At 40.5% G+C, this 20,962-nt stretch overlaps 1 protein-coding gene across 1 annotated transcript; it reads right to left on the bottom strand.

The window, feature by feature from the left end:
• Positions 1-542: 542 nt before the first annotated feature.
• On the bottom strand, positions 543-19,034 carry LOC127636376 (short transient receptor potential channel 4-like). Its single transcript, XM_052116825.1, has 10 exons — positions 18,654-19,034; positions 15,544-16,062; positions 11,814-12,150; positions 11,568-11,707; positions 8,755-9,083; positions 8,452-8,647; positions 8,090-8,284; positions 2,659-2,700; positions 2,341-2,430; positions 543-1,091 (listed from the first exon to the last, which is right to left on the bottom strand). Exons 1-10 carry the CDS (start codon positions 19,029-19,031, stop codon positions 543-545), a joined length of 2,775 nt encoding a protein of 924 aa, XP_051972785.1. The 5' UTR covers positions 19,032-19,034.
• Between the last annotated feature and the right edge of the window lie 1,928 nt (positions 19,035-20,962).

Here is a 20,962-nt window from a genome sequence, read left to right as displayed (position 1 = left end):
AAAACTTGCATAGTAACCTTTATTAAAGATATTAGGTTGCATGACAGTAATGACATCTCTTACGGTAAATGCAGATGGCATAAAATGCTAACTTGAACAGAGTAAGGCAAGAATAAAAGTGGTAGAATAGTAAGGGGCCAGCAATTGCGGACCCATGTGATTCAGCAGAAAGGAGCAGAGCAACGATAAATTAGTTAGTTTACACACTTGGTATAGTGTAAATTACTGTAAATGACAACGTTGGACCCCATATACTCCTAAAGGAGATCATCCCTGAGACTCCAGTACTGCACTTAATCAGATAATATAGGCCCTGCACTTGATATTCACCACAGCTGCTTCTATGATGGAGTGAGACTTCAGGATTCTGTGGTTAACCAGGTGGTGGCCTTGATTAAATCCATTTCCTTCATCTATGAACAGCAAACCTCAAAGGTTGTTTGTTATCCAAGGAATATGTTACTGCTTAACGCCATCGCTTCTATTCAGAATTACAATATTTTGCATCATCTAGCGTTTATATACTATAATCTGCATCCTTCCTATCCATTGTTTGCTTCATCAATTACTTCATCAAATATATACCGCATGTGTAAGAGTCCATCATTGTCCTTTTCCATAGTCTTAGTGACTTTATCCTTTCTCTCATCAGTTTCATTAATTTTGTTCTTAGTTGCCCTACAATTTAGGTTTTCTCCATGTTCACCATTATTCTGTTCTTCAGTTTCAGACTCACCTGCTTCTTCGGACACTGAGTAAATCTCGCCTGGGTTGTTGGTCCCTTTGCAGTTTATTTGATGGCTCAGTCCAGAGCCAACAGTCCTGTATGGGACAGAACCATCAGCTAGGCCCGCCTTCCAGAGATTGGCTTTGGTTCCGCCCTCTTGGATGATAGATGTGGTGACACTCTGCAGTCTCTTTTTGCCCTTTAGTTGACTTCCATCAGGAGCAGGATTGCACTTTAGTGAATTGTCAGGATATGCCAGGTTCGAAGCTCCTGTCCTCACTTTTGAGTTTGGCATGCCAAGTTTGGTACCTTTCACCATTCCCATGACCTCATAACGGAAGCTTGAGATGTCCTGCTTTAGTTCCTATCAACAAAATATTCACACATTGCTTAGTTAAACAGGCCTAGTAGATTATATTAAGCCATGTTACAACAAATCAGCGATCAGAGTTAGTACATACTAAAGGCCCAACATTTGATGGAGCACGTCAGCTGGGACCTTAGCTTTCTGACTAAATATTTGTCTTTAGTTAAAGGGATAGTTCACCCAAAAATAAAACATTCTCTCATCATTTAATCACCTTTATGCCATCCCAGATGGGTATGACTTTCTTTCTTCTGCTGAACACAAACAAAGCTTTTTGGAAGAACATCTCATATCACTTCTGAAGATATGGATTTAACTACTGGAGTCGTATGGATTACTTTTATGTGGCCTTTATGTGATTCATGTGAGCTTCAAAGGTCTGGTCACCATTCACTTGCATTTAGATATTCTAATTGAGATATTCTTCTAAAAATCTTTGTTTGTGTTCTGCAGAAGAAAGAAAGTCAAACACATGAGGGTGAGTAAATGATGAGAGAATTTTCTTTTTTGGGTGAACTATCCCTTTAAGTGTACCCAGACTTTAGAGACTAAATTGAATTACTATTTAGTACAACGTATTGTTGATCAACCTGACTAAATAGTATTAGTCGCTACCTCTGATTACTGATAATATTACTCCAGTTAAGTGTACATGGGAAACTACAGGGCAGGGGTTGAGAGAGAGGATTGTATTTTATTTATTTGAAGTCTCACACATGCATGTGGGTTGTCAATCTATCGCTTGTTGTAATCCTTCGTAATAATCGCATGTTTTAGTTATGAGCTGAATGGCCACTTAAAACACTATTAAAGCATGTTATGAAACTGTGCTAGTCAACAACATACTTACATTTACATTTATGCATTTGGCTTTTATACAAAGTGACTTACAGTGCACTTATTACAGGGACAATCACCCAGGAGCAACCTGGAGTTAAGTGCCTTGCTCAAGGACACAATGGTGGTGGCTGTGGGGCTCGAACCAGCATCCTTCTGATTACCAGATTACCAGTTATGTGCTTTAGACCACTACACCACCACCACTCCTTTGTAGCAGGAACAAACCATTCGTGCTTCACAAGTTGTTGTTATCACTTCACTTTTGGATAAACTACTATTTGGATAAAAAGGTAATGTTGGCAGGCCAGTCATTACCTCTCGCTATTGATAATTTTACTTTAATTAAATGTATGCAGATCTAGGGGTACTAAGCAAAACCACTATTTAAGCAGGGAGCCTTAAATACCTTAAAGTTATCCTCTGTTAGCCCCTCATCTTTCTTAGCGTCCCTGATCATTGCAGCCACATACCGCTTAACCAAGTTTCTGAGCACCTCCTAAAAAATGAGATAAATTCAAGATTTATTCGATTAATGATCTGAAAAATTGCCATCAAATTATGGAATAAACCAGCCCATAAATCCTTTTAGAGGAGTAAAAGTGTCCTCTCTTTTAGAGATTAATACAGAGTGTGAAATCAAAAGGAATGGTGACTGTTGATCTGATGCAAAGTGCACTTTGTAGACAGATTTAATGATCAGTTACTTTGAAAGAGACACCATTACCTGATACTGACGATTTGAACGAAGGTTTTCAGCTGCTCGCATCTAAAAAAAGAACAAAATGGAATAGCTCTATTGTATTGAATTTTCAAAACACCTTGTTTGGTATATTAAAAGGTAATGAAACGCCCAGCAGCTCCCATCATTTTTGTCACAGAAAGAGAGAGAGAAAAAGAACATCCACATTTTTTTTCAGCACATTATGTTTTTTGTCAAATAAACAACAATATAAATTGTTCATTTATTTACTTTAGAAGACTAGGAATATAGCATACTGTAAAGAATACTAATTTGTTTGATGATGTTGTTGTTGTTTTTTTTTGGCAATTTTGGAACTTGGTATAAATCGTCTGGGGTTACATGTGTAACCCTTGTTCCCTGAAAAAGGCGGAACGAGATGTTGCGCTGCTAAGCGCTACGGGGGGAACAGCTTTAGCTGTGACCCGAGCTGAATAAATGTGTGGAACACGTCAATGAACATTGACCGGAATTTATAGCCTTGGCTGATGTAATCATTAGATGCACCTGAGGCCAGGCTATAAATGGATACTTCACCAGGTGTCGTCAGATACTTCTTTTTGAAGAGCAGTCCTGGGACGCCCCAGTGCGGCAAAGCAGCGCAACATCTCGTTCCGCCTTTTTCAGGGAACAAGGGTTACACATGTAACCCGAGACGTTCCCTTTACAAAAGGCTTCACTACGATGTTGCGCTGCTAAGCGCTACGGAGAACGCAATACCCACGCCGCCGCACTTGGGGCTGTCCGGACCCCTACGGTTGTGCAGTGTACTCACAAAAACGCGAGAGGTCTCAGACATGAGCTTGAGATGTCGACTCAAGGGCATAAGAGCCCGGAGTAGCATAAACATCTAAACCATTCAATTTTGATGAATGTGTGCGGAGAGGACCAGCCTGCCGCATCACAAACTTGTTCAGGCATGAGCTGAGATGTCGACTCAAGGGCATAAGAGCCCGGAGTGCAGAACATCCAAACTAAAAAAGTCCAATGAATGTGTGCGGAGAGGACAACCTGCCGCATCACAAACTTGTTTAGGCATGGGCTGAGAAGTCGACTCAAGGGCATAAGAGCCCGGAGTAGCAAAGCATCTAACCCATAAAGTTCGATGAATGTGTGCGAAGAGAACCCTATCGCAACACAAACTTGTCATAAAAACTGATGAATGCGAGCGGAGAGGACCAGCCTGCCGCATCACAAACTTGTCCAGACATGAGCTTGAGATGTCGACTCAAGGGCATAAGAGCCCGGAGTGGCAAAACATCCAAACTATAAAAATCCAATGAATGTGTGCGGAGAGGACAACCTGCCGCATCACAAACTTGCTGCAGAGGGAGACCTCTAGCCAAGGTTTTAGAGGAGGAGAGCCCTCTGGTAGAGTGCGCCCTGAAACCTACTGGCGAAGCTTGACCGCACGCCTCATAGGCCCGGGCAATAATGAGGATGCCTCTTTGAGGGCACCCCGCCCACCAAGCCGTGGCAACCGCAGTGGCCACATAGAACCTGGCAGTGGCGAAGCAAGTGCCCGCTGACAGTTCTTTCTACAGAAAATCCAGAACTGAAAAAACTGGCAGTTAGCTGGTTCTGTAATAAGAACTTTAGTAGAAGGAAACGCATGCAGGTGCATTTGCGTTACTACGTTCAGCCCCTCCCAAGGGGGAGGGGGAGGGGGGGACTGGGCGACTCGGGGAGAAGTAGAGGAGACATTGCGCTATCAACTGAGGCGAAGAGGTCCTCTTCTGCCCTGTAAAATCTACCCAGATCAGTTCCAAGTGGAGGGAGCCCTAGCACTTGAAATGGTCTCGATAATCTCAAGAGAAAACCCCGTCAACTTCATTTGGTACCCTTAGGGGCCAGACATGAAAGGTTTCACAATTCGGGCCGGGGATGAAATATCGTCCCCTGTGCCTGAGACAGAAGGTCCCTTCTGTCCGGAATCGCCCAAGGCGAGCCATCGAGGAGAGATATAATTTCTGAGAACCAAATCCTGTTCGGCCAGTGAGGCGCTATCAGTAAGAGGCAAGACCCTTGCTGGCGAACTCTGGCTAAGACTCCCGGGAGCAGAGAAACCGGGGGAAAAGCATACCGACACATTCTGGGCCATGTATGTGCCATCGCGTCCAGACCCAGGGGGGCTGGGTGACTCAGAGAGAAGTAGAGGGGACATTGCGCAGTCTCTTGAGAGGTGAAGAGGTCCACTTCTGCTCTGTAAAATCTCTCCCAAATTTGTTGTACTACCCCGGGGTGGAGTTTCCACTCGCCCCTCGGTATGTTCTGTCTGGACAGCAAATCTGCTCCCACATTTAGGCGTCCAGGGATATAAATTGCCCTGAGTGACAGGAGCTTGCCCTGGGCCCAAAGTAGAATCCGACGTGTCAGAAATACAGCTGACAAGAACGTGGGTCTCCTTGATGATTTATGTAAGAGGCTACCGCTGTATTGTCCACCCGCACCAAGACATGGCAGCCTCAGGAGGAGGTATTTCAGGGCCAGAAATACAGCCATCAACCCGAGACAGTGACTGAGACAACCGAGCTGACGACCCTCCTATCCCCTTAAGCTGGACGACCACTTAAGGCCGCTACCCCGCCCGTCAGGGAGGCGTCTGTCGTTAGCAGTCTGCGACAACAAGACACACCTAGAGTGGGACCCAAGGCAGAAAACCGGGGTCTGAACTACATAGAAAGGGAACGAAGCCTGAAGCGCGTAACCCTATTTAGCCTGACTTTGCTCAGGGTGATCTGAATGGACTCAATCCTAGCGGGAGACAGTTGTGCCTGCATAGTGATTGAACTCCATACGATGCCCCGATAGACAGTGTTCTGAGTGGGAGAGAGGACGCTTTTCTTGGCGTTGAGCCTCAACCCCAGAGAAACAGATGAGCTAAGACGATGTCCCTGTGCTGAACTGCCAGTTCCTGGAACTGCGCTAGGATCAGCCAGTCGTCTACGTAATTCAGAATGCAGATGCCCCGGAGTCGCAAGGAGCCAGCGCTACATCATGCATTGTGAATGTGCGGGTAAAAAGGGCTAGGCTGGGTGAAAGAACCTGACCCTGGAAGACTTCGCCCCCGGAAGTGAACCTCAGGAACTTTCCATGTTGTGGCAGAACTTCTAAATGAAGTATAGAAGTGCGTCATAAGATCGATGGTGACCAGCCAAACGAGTTGTAGGGCTTGAGACACGACCGTCTTGACAGGCATCATCTTGGACTTGAACACCCACGGGTATTTCAGTCTTAAGATCTAAGCCAGACGCCACCCCCTCACCCTCCATGGGAAACGGGAAGTATTTAGTGTAATAACCTAACTCTCTCTCTGGAAGGGGAACACATACCATGGCCCCTTTAACTAGGAGATTGAGAGTTTTTTTTTTTTTTTACAAAAAAAGAAATCCGGTTTACGGTAGTGAGAACACGCCGTTGAAACACGGAAAAGCGGCGAGAGAATTAAATCCTGCCGCCCTTATAAGACCCACAGAAAAGGATATATCCGACAGAAGTTTCCACGCTGCCAGGATCTCTGAGATGGGTATTATATTTTAACACTTCCTGTTGAGGGTTGTCGGTGTTTCGCGTCCTGAATAAAATGCAGGAACAGCGAAAACACCCAATTTTGACGGAAGCCTCTGCAACCCGAAACACCAAGAGGTGGCGGGAATGGAGGGGCTTCGAGGGGGTACCGGGAGGGGTGAAGTGAAGCACGCGCCCGTCCCGAGGGAGCTACCCCTAATCTAGGCGCAAGACCGTCAGGGTCTTCTCTTACTAGAATTTATAGTCCTGAGGGCTGGCAAGGGTGGCGAGACTGTCCCCAATCCCTGGGAGGAGAAGCACGACTCGCCACGCTTTGCTTTTGAGCCTCCCTTCAGTCAGGACCGAGGTGGGTCTGAGGCTTGCTCGTCAAGCGCAGAACCCACACTCAGGTCGTCCAGGAGGTCAGCCTGGTATGCCTGAAAAACAGCATAGTGTGCAGAGCAGCACCAGCCTGACCTGCTGCTTGATAAGCCCTTCCCACTAAAGTGGAGGTTGTCCTATAAGGCTTTGAGGGAGAGAGGGCTTCTTAAGTGACGACGTCGAGCCCGGCGAGAGATAGCCCATAGCGTCTCTTCGACCGGCGGCATCACTGAATACCCCGTGCCTCAGCACCCACGATAGTCGAATATAATGACGTCGAGGGTATGTGAACACGGGAAGAAAATATATATATATTTTTTATATATTTTTTATTTATTTATTTATTTTTATTTATTTTTTTTAGGGGTTCTCCATGAGCGAAAAAGCTCTTCAAGGAGGTTATCAAAGAAAGGGAAGGGACCCATGAGGCGTTCCCTTTCTTAGACTGGAAGATAAAATCTATCCCCTAATTGGAGCGTTTGGGGGTCTCTTTTTCCCGTGGCCAGTCCAATCTGGCAACAGCACGAGTAACAACATCGAGCAATTCCTCCGTGAGATTTTTTATCGCGGACGGAAAGCTTCGAGGCGGAAGAGAATAGCGATCCACCTCATGATCCGAAGAAGCGTCGGAACGCGCCGAGATCATGTGAAGGACCAGCTGGGTTTGGGGAGAGAGTGAGAAAGGGATCAACCCGTCTCTTGCTCCTCAGCCAAATCCATGCACGAGCCCCACGAACGATCTTTTCGTGAGTGCTGACTCCGGAAGCAAGCGAGGCGAGCACGCCCTGCTGCAACGCGAGAGCAGCGTGCTCTACCCCCAAACAAACAGCAAAAACTGATGTGTGCCGTCTTCAGCTATAGAGCAAGAAGAGGGAACACGCACCGCTTGCTTTCAGTCATTCTCTCTTTCTTTTTTTTTTTTTATTTCTTTTTTTTTTTTTTGAAATATATATATATATATATATATATATATATATATATATATATATATATATATATATATATATAATATTTTCTAAACAGAAGAGAAAATAGAACAACGTTCACTGCACACTGCCTAACTGAATCTATCTCCTAACAGAGGAAAGAAAGTTTTGACAGGGTGTGTGAAACACACAGAAACAGAATCGCTCTGAAAAAAGAGTTTCTGACGACACCTGGTGACGTATCCATTTATAGCCTGGCCTCAGGTGCATCTAATGATTACATCAGCCGAGGCTATAAATTCCGGTCAATGTTCATTGACGTGTTCCACACATTTATTCAGCTCGGCTCACAGCTAAAGCTGTTCCCCACGTAGCGCTTAGCAGAGCAACATCGTGGTGAAGCCTTTTGTAAAGGGAACACCATCAGCCTGGACATTGTGCTTAATAACTTCTTTTGTGTTTCATGGAAGCATGAAAAAACATACATGTTTAGAACAACATAAGGCTGAGTAAAAGGTAACAGAATAATTATTTTTAGGAGAACTATCCATTTGATATTAATTATTTATAAAAAAAAATAAAAAAATAAAAAATAGTATTACCCCAAGTGATCCAAATGTTTCTGTTCTTTTTCTGATTTGAACATTAAAGCAGTGGCTCTTGATCCATCCAATGAGGTACCACACCGATTTTGGGCTTGGAATGATGTTGAAGGGAGGAGGCAGTGTTCCGCCCTCCTCAAAGTAGCTCATCCAAAGTTTAGTTCTGGCAAACTTCCACTCAATGTCAGCATGATCCTGTGGAGCAACCACAGAAAAGACAAGTTGAATATACAGTACATAGCAAAAACTGAAAGACAGATACACATTCCAGTCATACAGTCCTTTATTTGAGAAACAACATGGAATGTTTGCATTTTTAAACTTTTATTTGTAACAAATAAACAATAATTTGTGCCACTTACCGCAATATGTTGGTAGGAGTTGTTCATCATAGCAATAAGCATGTTGAGAAGAACCACAAGAGAGATTATGTTGTAGGTACCAAACATTGTGGCTCCAACAAACTCGGTGAACTGATGATCGGGGCCGACGTTTGTCACGTACAGGGAAATGAGACCAAATATGGACCAGAACAATGACTGTAGTGTCTCAAACATACTGAATAAAAAGAAACATACAAAACATAATATCACTATTTTGGCAACCTCTGAGAAGCAAGCAAATGGATGTTAATTTATAGATTTGAGAAAACTACATCTCCTCACGTGGTGAAGGCATTGTTCTGCTCTGTGCATCGAATGCCCTTGCATGTGACATTGTGGGAATCAAATTTGCCATCAGATTCATAATAGAAATATAGTTGATTGAGTCCATTTGCAAAGGCGAGCAGCACCAGGCAGTAAATGAAGAGAAATTTGAGGATGTCCAGCAGCATTCGGCCAAGAGAGATCTGTAGGGGGCCGAGGTGGGAATTGGCTGTGAAGAGTGAAATTAGTCGTAGGGAGCTAAAGATGTTTGCAATGGCAAACAAGGCCTCGCCAACCAGGGTGGGGTGCAATTTCTCCCAGTCCTTCCGATCTTTGCAGTCTTCATACTGCAGAAAGACAGGTGTTGAGAATTTAGTTTGTCATCTTTGGTCATGTTCTCTTCTGGTTTTATTAGCATAGAATACGCCTAGATTAGCAAAACAAGGTTTAACATGATACATTTCCAGCGATAAAATATTGGTGTCCCCACGCTGAAAATGTAAATACTACACAATGCAGATCTCAGCCAATCAGAATATATTTGATGTATAAATATACAGTTATGTGGAATGGGATTTCAATGGGGGTGGAGTTTCACAGCACAGCGTTGCAGAAATAGAGCGCAACAGTCCCCTCCCACTATTTCAGCTGTCTTGGTTCGGGAAGTATTTTTCCCATTAATTTTCCCATAGGGATTTCAGAAGTTTCTTCATAATAGAGTTATCAGCAATGAACCTATCCAACCAGCTCTGATGTGAATCACATTAGAAACTTTGATTTGAAGCAAAACCATATTCAAACACGGGACAAAAAGACAAAATGTTACAAGACTATGTACGTAACGTCTTCAATGACTGAATTCAATGAATGAATGCAATAAAGCATTGCAAATGACACAGTCTAATTAAAAACGATGGGAAAACATCAAACTACTGATTTAAAGTTGTTGATTATAAGTAAAGTGTAGAGCTGAGGAGGAAATACGCACTGGTGGAACAACGCACGCCCGGTCCCCAATCGGCCTGATGGGGGGCGCGCGAGGGGTAAAGGCGTCCGGTGACGACGGTTCGAGAGAGTATGAGAAGGATATGCAGCTGCTCTGTGTTTATGTTTGTGTGTTTTTGGTTCAGTTTTTCATTAAACTATTATTTATATTGCCAAGCTGGTTCTCGCCTCCTCCTTTCCCTTAACCTGCTTTACATATAGAATTAATATATTTAAAATATATTGCAAAATGTTGAAATTTTTACAAATAGGTAAGTGGTATGACAGATTAGGGAGACCGACTCTATTGCATCATTTGTAGTGCCATATGAAAGTGGGTGGTCGGTGTGGCTCTTTTGCTATGATTTGTTTGCCGCAATTCTCTGATTGGTGGATCATTTGTAGTGTGGTTCTTCACCACGAATTCTGCAATTAAACATTTTTTTTTTTTTTTAAGTTGAAATAACCAATATTGTATACTATTTAACATTTTGTATACAACATCAGACCTCATGGTAGGTCTATCCTAAAGGTTTATATGTTAATGTTAGTAATCAATTACCCTATTAAAAAAAATTAAAAATAGGATTTTTACACCAGATTTTTGTGCTCTATACACCTTTTTCCTCACTTCTCCACAGGTGGTTCCATTATGAAGAGAGACTTCCTGCAGGATGATACACACTTCCACTTCCACTTTTTTATCAGCTAGACCATGTTACTAGTGATGGCAAACACCGGAGCCTCTGGAGGATTTTGTGTTGTTAGAGGATGTCAAAACAGCTACAGAAACCTTTAAAAACTACTAAGAAATTAATGTTATGACAAGAAGCCTAAAAAGCTACTAGTGCCCAAACATTTCAAGTTGGCAAAGGTTTAATATGCAGAGGTTGCATTTAACTTAATAACAGATGACAGATATAAAAGATGGTGCATTAGATCCCCTAAATGTTCCCCTCCTCAATGAAACCTAGCACTTTAGTTTTCATTATAACCATCTTTACATAGCTCCTCTGTCACTGTGCGCTATATGGCTCTCTTTCTCACACCCACACACAGCGTGTGTGCAGATACAGAGAGAGCAAGAGCCTAGTGTCTAATGATTAACTTTACCCTGGGAATGTGTTTGATTGTTGGGGTGATCAGGCGTCCCGAAAAAACTGGGAGAGTCCCGATTTTATGAGCCAATTTCTATGAAAAACTTACAGTCAGATGCCTTTAATTGTCTCGATAATCAGTCTCAGATTGAATGTCTTAGAAACTGACATCGCTATGCTTCATTCTTTTAATTTAATGAGAAGCTAACACATGCCACGTGACAATCGTTCATTCCCACAGTCTCAGAATTAGTAGCAGCTTTCTTAGAAAATGTCTCCATTGCTTCCCCCTACCACCTCGGCTACAGTTGTCTGTCTGTAAGAAAAATCTCTTCACCTGCAAGAAGCCATACACCGGGAGGGATTGATGATAATAGCACCATGCAGTGCAGGTCATTCACAGCTTTCAGTGAGAAAATAATAAACACAGACTGTTCTGACTGTTATTTATGTTTTAGTGCTTGGTAAAGGGAACAAGCTAAAAAAACGGAAGTCTTTACCATCCTCGTTGGAAGCATGCTTAGCATAATGGGTAATTTCATTGTCCAGGAAAATCGTGGATAGACACTAAGCAATCAACAAAATGTCTTGTCCTGTGGGGTTGTGGCTGATTAGCACAAAACTCTGATTTAAAGGTGGGTCACACCTGACTCAATACTACTCTATATCTATGAGGTTTATTCTATATCTATAGGAAATTTGACATTTTATTTAAATGCAGTATTGCATATTAGGAATGACATTTGTTACCTTAATGTGGGCTACAATCTTCAGTGAGATAGTGGCCAGATACAGGGAATTCATGACAAAGTCCATGAGATTCCACCAGTCATGAATGTAATCTTGAAATCCACCATCCCACATCTGTTTGATCTCAGCCCATACAAAGCCTGAAAAGCAAAGATATTCAAAGATAATTTATGTAAAACCAATCACAATCAGATTTAACAGATCAAACAGATATTTTCTCTGTCAAAGCAGCTCAAAGCACACTACCTAAAACCCAGGGTAGGATTATCCATTCCACAGTGGTGGGCGCTGGGCCCTGCTGCATAGCATTAACTGGGACCACGTGTTGGGAGGCCAACAGCAGGAGCAAAAGGAAGGTCAGGTAAGATGCAGTGTGGCATATAAACTTTATGAATGGTTTTCGGATGAAGAGGCCGAAGTGGCTCTTGGGCGCGATAAGGTAGAACAGGGAGAAGAGAGGGAAGAGGACGCCAATGAACATGCAGGTGGTGAACTTGCTGGCCCAGTGGCGACGTCTCCAGCCTGGGAACTCGTCATACCAGCGAGAGGCGAGCAACTGCTGACAGTTTGGCTGTGCTACAAACTAACCAAAGAAATTGCTGTCAGTTTAACTGTATCCTGAGAAACCGACATGGACATTTAATATTGAACACATTCAAAGAGTTTTACACAGGAGTAATAAAAAACAGATAAACGTAATTCATTTTAAACAATCAAGACATTAAAACATACAGTATAAATAATGTGTGGAGTTGCTAAAACCCCGACTGCACTTCTTTAAGCCCAGTGATAATTGAATGATCTGCTGGACTTCTTCTCACTGGAATGTGCACCAAAGCTTTCATAGAAATCTTTCGTAGTTTACAGCAGTAGCATAAAACACTATGCTGGAGAGCGCAAACAATGGAGCTATACCATAATATGAAACTAGTGGCAGTTCAAAAGAGCAAATACAAAGGCAAAATAGGCTTACATTAACACACAGTTCTTTTATCTTAGGCAGTTATGTCTGGTTTTCATCATATCTGGTTTAAATCATTTTAGGATGATGAATGGAAAATGGAAAAGAGCTTTCTGCAGCTTTTCTGAAACCATCTGACTTGCACATGAAATGTAACATGCCAAACACTGACTCATGTGTGAATTAAACATGCATTCATGTAATGAGATCTAATGGGGCTATTTACAATAGCCATCTGTAGTTGATGTTTTCATTAATTTCTCATTAAGTTAACACTCCTATTGAGGATAGGTAGATATTACTTTTTTAATACCACATAGTTTTTAGTACAGGAGCCAATCTGTGTGACTTTGTCAGTACTATCAAAAAAAATTCTGATTTAAAAAAAAAAAAAAAGTTACATCTGTGTTCATGTGACAATTTTGACCAAAGCATCAATTGTGGCTTTACACATGATGTACATCTATGAATTAGATATTTTCTTATAACACTTTACTTACATTACCCATACTCTGTCAAACACTTTTTGTCTCTCACTGGGACTGTATATTGTTTACAAACATGCACACACACACATACAGACACACACACAGACATACACACATTCCTGAACAATACAGACATGACAGATGTAACAAACATAACAAATATTGGGGTGAGAGCAAAAGTTCAAGCACACATCAGTCTAAATAGGACTTGGAAGAGGAAATTGTCCACATTTTACTCTGCAGCCATCTGATGCCGAACCAGCTTGGTGGTTCATGCAAGTAAATAGAATAGATTTTGCTTAAAAACAAAGTAAAGAAGTATTAATGTTGTAAACTTGAGTTGTACAGTTGTTTTGATGATGTTTAGTTGAAAAAGAATATGTTGTTTCATAACTTTTGACCATGAAGTTGTATTGAGCTGTTGTTATGTGTAATATGAAATTAATTAAAATGACTAGTAATTACCACATTGCAGTAGTTTTGAAATGTCAAAGAATGTCTACATTTTATTATTTCAACAAAAAATAGCATTTTAGTTAAGAACTTTTTTTATTTGAGATAACATGCAAAAAAAAACATATTTTTACAAACAAGTTACAGACTTATTAATGACTTACGATATAGTTTTAGTTGAAAACCATCAGGTTATGAATGTTTTCCAGGTCGAAATTGACTTGCGAATGCAAAAGATGTATGTAGATTCTGACCGCAACAGGAGAGTTAAAGTGTAATTTAGCCTAAATTAAGAAAGTCTAATAAGTTCTCCAAAAACCAGATATGGATATTTGTAAAATAAATATATTTAAAATGAAATATATAAAAAGGAGACTATTAATTTACTGGCCTTCTTTTTGTAATCTGAATCATTAAAGTCAGAATGAAACAGTATTTTTCATGGTGTTGAATCTTTATTATTCAGCCTGGCATGTAGTCGTGGCTTCATTATGTTTAAGAAAGCACATTCACACACACACACACACACACACACACACACACACACACACACACACACACACACACACACACACACACACACACACACACACACATGTTGTGTTTCCATGTTTTATGGGGACTTTCCATAGACATAATGGTTTTTATACTGTACAAACTTTATATTCTATCCCCTAAACCTAACCCTACCCCTAAACCTAAACCTCACAGAAAACTTTCTGCATTTTTACATTTTCAAAAAACATAAATTAGTATGATTTATAAGCTGTTTTCCTCATGGGGACCGACAAAATGTCCCCACAAGGTCAAAAATTTCGGGTTTTACTATCCTTATGGGGACATTTGGTCCCCACAAAGTGATAAATACACGCTCACACACACACACACACACACACACACACACACACACACACACACACACACACACACACACACACACACACATATGTTGTGTTTCCATGTTTTATGGGGACTTTCCATAGACATAATGGTTTTTATACTGTACAAACTTTATATTCTATTCCCTAAACCTAACCCTACCCCTAAACCTAACCCTCACAGAAAACTTTCTGCATTTTTACATTTTCAAAAAACATAATTTAGTATGATTTATAAGCTGTTTTCCTCATGGGGACCAACAAAATGTCCCCACAAGGTCAAAAAGTTCGGGTTTTACTATCCTTATGGGGACATTTGGTCCCCACAAAGTGATAAATACACGCTCACACACACACACACACACACACACACACACACACACACACACACACACACACACACACACACACACACACACACACACACACACAAAACACAAAGTAAATGGCACAGTAAAAACTTGGAGGTTCTACTTGTATGTGTTAAAACATATTTTTGACAATAAATTAAGAACTTTTACCTCTAACACTAACCTCATCAGTAGATACATTATGTACTACCAAATCATTCCATTCGTTCAAATAATTTATTAATTATAAAGGGTGTGAAAGTTTATGCACAAACACATATGCACGCGCACACACAGACACACACACATCTAAATTGGGACATACCATTTGTTTAAAGCTAATTATAATTGCTATAGGCTAACCCTACCGTTTTTCCAAATGACAACATTGTCCACAAAGTATAGTTTAGTTTGTACTCACACATACACCTCCTTTGCAATAGGAAGAGATATGAAGACAACCTATCAAACTAGCTAGTAATGTTTAATGTGTACTGCAGGGGGCAACATTGATCCATAAGCTGCTGCATATAAGCGGCATCTCCCCAGACCAAATAAAAAAAGCACACACACAACTTACATTTTGGGGGTAAAAAAATCTAACTCTGTTTTACGAAACCCAATCCAATAAATAGATTTGAAACACAAAACCACCTGAAATGTATTATACACATTGTATAAATCAACAAGGCAACAGTCCAAATACAGTTTGTGACTGTTGAAACAAGCTGCTAAACACCTGCATTTGCAATAAGTCATCAATGTAATATACTGGAGTGTTGTTTCTGTTGAAATAATTTCAAATGTACTACTGCTAATGACCTACCAGTCGCCCACTCCACTCACCTCTTTCTGATGGAACTTGATAGCCAGTTTCAGCCTTGCAAGATCATTATTCCCTTCATCCTCAAGAAGATTCAAATCATCCCTGTAGTTCAGAATCAACTCAAGCTCTCTGGAGCTGCGCGTTTGGTCAAGTAGATCTTTGGCGAACTGCTTACACAGTTGAGAAAGTTCCTCGTACTCTGACTTAAATTCATTCTCCACTTTGCTTAGCTCCTGCAGCTCCCAGCTGAGCTGGAAGGCAGTCAGAAAGGGGTCCTCGCTGGAGAGTGCGATGAGTGAGGGACTGGCCAGGGCCCGGTAGATGTTGAGACGGGATCGGGAATGTCGCAGACTGTCAACATCTGAGCTGGACACACATTCCATGCAGTTGCAACGCACCTGATGGGGTTGGGGCATGGATACACCTTTCTGCACCAGCATCTTGATGATCTCATAGTTGTTGGTGTGTGCGGCCAATATTATGGGTGTTATGTCAGGAGTGAAATCTGAGAACTGTTTGTCCAACAGAATTGGAGGAACCTTGAAAAAAAAAAGAGAAATGTGAAATCATACAGACCTGGTTTGATCACCACATTGAACAAGCCATGAACTACTTACTGTATTATCATGTTTCTGATCTGAGTGTATTGTTTAGATGTCTTGCTGAGATGTTATTTCAATGAGGGTTTGTTAACCATCAATCTACAAAGAACAGTCTGGAATTCACACAATTCACACAATAATTTGACTGATGCACTCTGAAGTAGTTCATCAGCAGAAGGCAAAACAGCGCTATGTGTTTTTTCATTGAGAATCTGTCTTTTAAATTTGCTCAATGCATGATTCAGTCATTCTGTTTTAAAATGCTGTCTTTGGCAGTTGAAAATTCTTAATCACTTAATTCTGCCATTTACTTTTTCCCAACCAATAACAAATCCACCTTGTTTTTCAGTGAGATATGGTGGAATGATGATTAGTTTACCATGTGGGGTCAGCATCATAGCACTTTATCTGTAGCAGGGGCTTCAGACTAAATGGGTGCACTTTTATTAAGTCCCATTTTCAGGCATTTTGGACAATAAACATTATACCCAATCAAATCAAATTTCTTTCCCTTTTATAATACTAAATACAGGAAATGTTGCTTGTCTGCCAGCCATGTCTGCCTGTAATCTGTAAAATGTCTTGGAATTGACTTTCGACAAGAAATTATGGTTTCCAAAAGCAATAACACAAGCAATATTTCTTGAAGAACAAAGGGAAAGTCGTTGATATGCGTGTCTGATTGGTTGGTTGTTGGTTTGGATGTATAGTGGTGCGTAAAAACAACTTTATTTTGCTCCTTTTGTTCAATTTCATGTTAAGTATAGTCCCATATCCATTTATTTGAATCAGAAAAATGAAATCGGCTGGGTAAAAGTGGAAGGTAAAATTGGGCATTCACCAGCCACTGTGACACATGAGCAAAAAAGATCATTTCCCACCCAGCAAGCCGTTTTCATGATATATCAGGCACTGCACAGTCCTCTGTTAAACAGCAATTTTTTCAAAACTTTTAATTAACAATTTAAGTCTGGTGGGAAAGTTCTCCTTTTGAAAGGATTAGTATGTTAATCTATTGTGCCATAGTCTGGAAATCAAACAGTTTGAAGCAGTCTAAAACTGACTGCACATAATCAGCACATTTACAGTCACTTAACAAAAGAAGGGATTACCGGGGAACTGGGAATTCCTGCAGGAGTAAGCGAGTCGAATGGAGAAAAGAGTAGTTCAAGTGTGCTATTTTAAACTCTTCCATGTTTTCTTTTTTTCAAATATAATTATTTTCTTAATAACTTGGTAACTATATTAAATATTATTCATATATTTTAATGTTTAATGTTTTAATTAACTTTTAATTATTTAATTAATTACAAAAAGTGTACAGAAAATGTGTATCTTTATCTAAGACCCCATTTACACCTGGTATTAAGATTTGTGTTTTGGGTGATCCGATCACAATAACCACATACAAATGATGTCAAAAACGCATGAAACCACATCGCATTTTAGGTGAAAAACGCTAATCCGTCCTGTATGCATCCCGGCAGCAGTGAAGCACCACCCCTCACATGTTAATCAACTGTTGCACTAAAACAAGAGTTTTTAAGCATTTAACATTTAAGCGACCAAGTGTAAACAGCGATGGATCACCCGAGACACATCATAATACCAGGTGGAAACGGGGTGAAAGTGTAAACAGGTACTGCTGTATTTAACAAGAATATGTTAAATACAGCATAGTTTTTCATACTGGAACCAAACATAGACTTTGTCAAGACCATACAAAATAAAGAATTAAATAATGAAACAAATATAGTTTATTAGCTTTTGTATATAATTGTTAAAGAAAAATAACAATTAAAAAAATGTCTTTCTTCCATAAGAGGTAATTTTTAATCTGTATGGGAAGAAACAGTCCCTTTCACCTTCACCTTCAGACTGTTATGCAGCTATAAATAGTTTTTTGTACATCTATAAATAAAATTTGCCCTAAAAATATTCCATATTTTCTCGACTTTAGCCCCTAGCCCCATACTGTTCTCTAGCTCCCACCAGCTCCAATGGGTACTGCATCTTTTCCAAATTTTCTTTTGACTTTTGACTGTCAAACTAGGTTTGTGCACACATGTACATGTCCACACACACAAACACAAACACAGAGTATTTTATTTTTTTTACAGTTTTGAAAATTGAATATGTTAGTAAATAAGGTTGCATGATTTTAGATGATTGGGTAAAATGGGCCTAATGGCCTCCCACTAGATGGCAGACAAAACACTACAACACCTTCCAAAACCCAAATGAAGTGTTTGACTTCAAGTGGAGGAAAAATTATTTGTTGTTATGAACATCAATAGAGATTAATTTGCATGAAATGAAATTTACTGAAATTGTAACTCTAAAATGTATACTGTTCCTTTCTAAAAGTAGAATAAATCAAAAGCTTTAGTATATTTAAGATATTATAAATAGCCAAAAGTGATTGAAATAAACGTCACACAAGACATCCTTTGCCAATGTTTGCCAAGTTTGTAAACCCTAAACTCTAAACTCTAATGTAAATGTGTTATCAGAGATCGCTGTCTTACCTGCATGCCCCTGCTGGGCTTTTTATGGTTTAAAAGCAGCTCCACGGCTCCCACAACCTCCTTTCTGATGGCATGTAAGAGAGCATCCCCCACATACACGTTAAAACTGAGCAGCAGCTCAATGATTTCCAGGTTCTCATTCTCAATGGCAATAAGCAGAGCCGTCCGTCCTAAAGGGTCTATGCAGTTGATGTTGATTTTGAAGTATATCTCAGCTTCTATCAGAGACTGCTTGATGCTGGCATAGTCTCCCTTCTCCACAGCACACAGGTAGGCCTTCTCCAGTGGTGACAGCTCAGACTCGGCTCGAACAATGCGCAGCGGAATTCGGTCCCTGTATGAGAAGTGGTCTGTTCTGCGAAAGTAGAGCTGTGACATTGCTGCTATGCCTTCATGCAAGACAACTGGGGTTGGAAAGCAATGGAAAAAGAGAGAGAAAAGAGACAAACAGAGGCCCAGTACAGACAGATGAAAGGATGTTGGCTAATGAGGGTAGGAATCATGCATTACAGAGGAAATGGCCCTAAGTATTGTAAACCGTCATCTACACACCCAACATCCCATTAGCATGACACTCAGCCTTCATTAACTTGGTTTTCTATTCACTCTGAGGACTCTCTAGTTATTAGGTTATTAGATTTGTGCATTTTGTTGAAGGCCACAGCGAAAACCTCAAATGCTCAATAAAACTCACTTCTAATGGGACATGATCTTAATGGCCATCACCAGCCAAGAGCACACAATAGAAACAATGATATACTGTAGATTTATGCAATCAATGTATGATTCATATTTGTCCAAAACTAAGCATAAGAAAATATATTGTTATCATTACAGATAACACCAGAATGTCTGCAAGTTACTTCAACCTGATGACAATGAGCTTGTTTACATGGACACCAGAAAACCGTTTATTGCCAAAAATCAGCTTAAAGACTCAAAATCAGCATATGCATAACATGCACTGAGTTTTCCAGCTTTCTCTTTACTCCCATATGCATGTGGCTCGGTCAGTAAACAGAATTCTCCACAGCAATGTTATTTCTGCGTGACACTTGCATAAATAACAAACATGGCATCCGAGGAAGACTTTGCTATTTTATTCTGTGTTGCTTCGCCTTATTTACATATATTTACAGATATTCCAGAGTTGTTGCTATGTTTGTTTCCCACTGTGATAGTGGGGTTTCCCTCTTACTTTAACTCTGGGATTCCCCCAGTGTACTTGAACACATATGGACCGTACAAAAACAGTAGTACAAATTTTCAACTGTTGTGTATAAATTGGTATAGTTTATAGTGTGTGTGGCTGATTTTCCCTTCTCCCACTGTATTCCAATAAATGTTTAAAGGGCACCTATTATGGCATTTAAAATGTTCCTAATATTGTTTTGGGAGTCCCCAACAACAGTTTTACATGCATGCAATGACAAAAAACACTTTTGTTGTCTTATAATATGCATTTATGTTTACCTGATTTGCTCACCGACTCCCAAATGATTCGTTCAACGACTCGTTTTTCCAAACCCCTCCTTTGCGTGACGCTAATCTGCGGTGATTGGTCAGATGACCCAGTCAGTTGTGATTGGTATACTCTGTGCAGAGATTGTCGGAAACGGAACGCCCATCACCGCTTTGTAGTAAAAAAAATCAAAATCAGAGAAGGAATTTGAGTCAGCGATCATAGCCCAAAGTTCGGTGGTAAACACCCAATCAGTTATTGTTTGCGTTAGCCCAACGCATAAACATATTGGTAAAGCACTGCATTACTACAAGTTATTGCTCTATTCTTTATGACAACTCCAATAACATCGACAAACATTTCACATATTTAAAAAAAATTGACATTGGAGACCTAGAAGCTGCGCAGAGCGTAACTTACACAACACACACAAATACTTATTAAGCATGCTAAAAAACGCATAAAAGCAACAATTATTAATAATAATTACAGATTGTGATTCGGAGGAGGAAGCTGATCCAAATAAACTTGGTACTGAACCCTCCTTCAGTATCAACCGGCTTGCAAATCCACACTTGAAAGCATTCATGTTCATAAAGCAATCGTCATTAAAATGACGCGAACACAGCACAAGGTTCGGGCTATACTTGTGTGGTATAGTTGTAAATATAAACTCTAGCCACTGATTCTTCACATGCTCGTCCCTGGGCAGTGAAAAATAGGTCGCTTTTGATATGCACTTCAGAACACAGCATCTTGATGTCGACATGATGTTTTCAAGTTTTCCCTGAGTGGGCGCAGACAATTTGATAATTTTTTGTCTTGACGTCACAACAAAAAGGAAAAT

The sequence above is a fragment of the Xyrauchen texanus genome, chromosome 44 (assembly GCF_025860055.1).
Source record: "Xyrauchen texanus isolate HMW12.3.18 chromosome 44, RBS_HiC_50CHRs, whole genome shotgun sequence".
NCBI classification, from domain to species: Eukaryota; Metazoa; Chordata; class Actinopteri; order Cypriniformes; family Catostomidae; genus Xyrauchen; species Xyrauchen texanus.
Note: the sequence above shows the minus strand (reverse complement) of the source record. Positions and strands in the feature narration are given on the sequence as shown.

Excerpts from the sequence above, each read along its gene's own strand:
- LOC127636376 (XM_052116825.1), bottom strand. The coding sequence starts at position 19,031 with ATGTCACAGCTCTACTTTCGCAGAACAGACCACTTCTCATACAGGGAC. Across the intron at positions 12,151-15,543 it reads TCAAGTTCCATCAGAAAGAG|TTTGTAGCACAGCCAAACTG; the intron begins GTGAGTGGAGTG and ends TTCTTTGGTTAG. Across the intron at positions 11,708-11,813 it reads AATCCTACCCTGGGTTTTAG|GCTTTGTATGGGCTGAGATC; the intron begins GTAGTGTGCTTT and ends TTTGCTTTTCAG.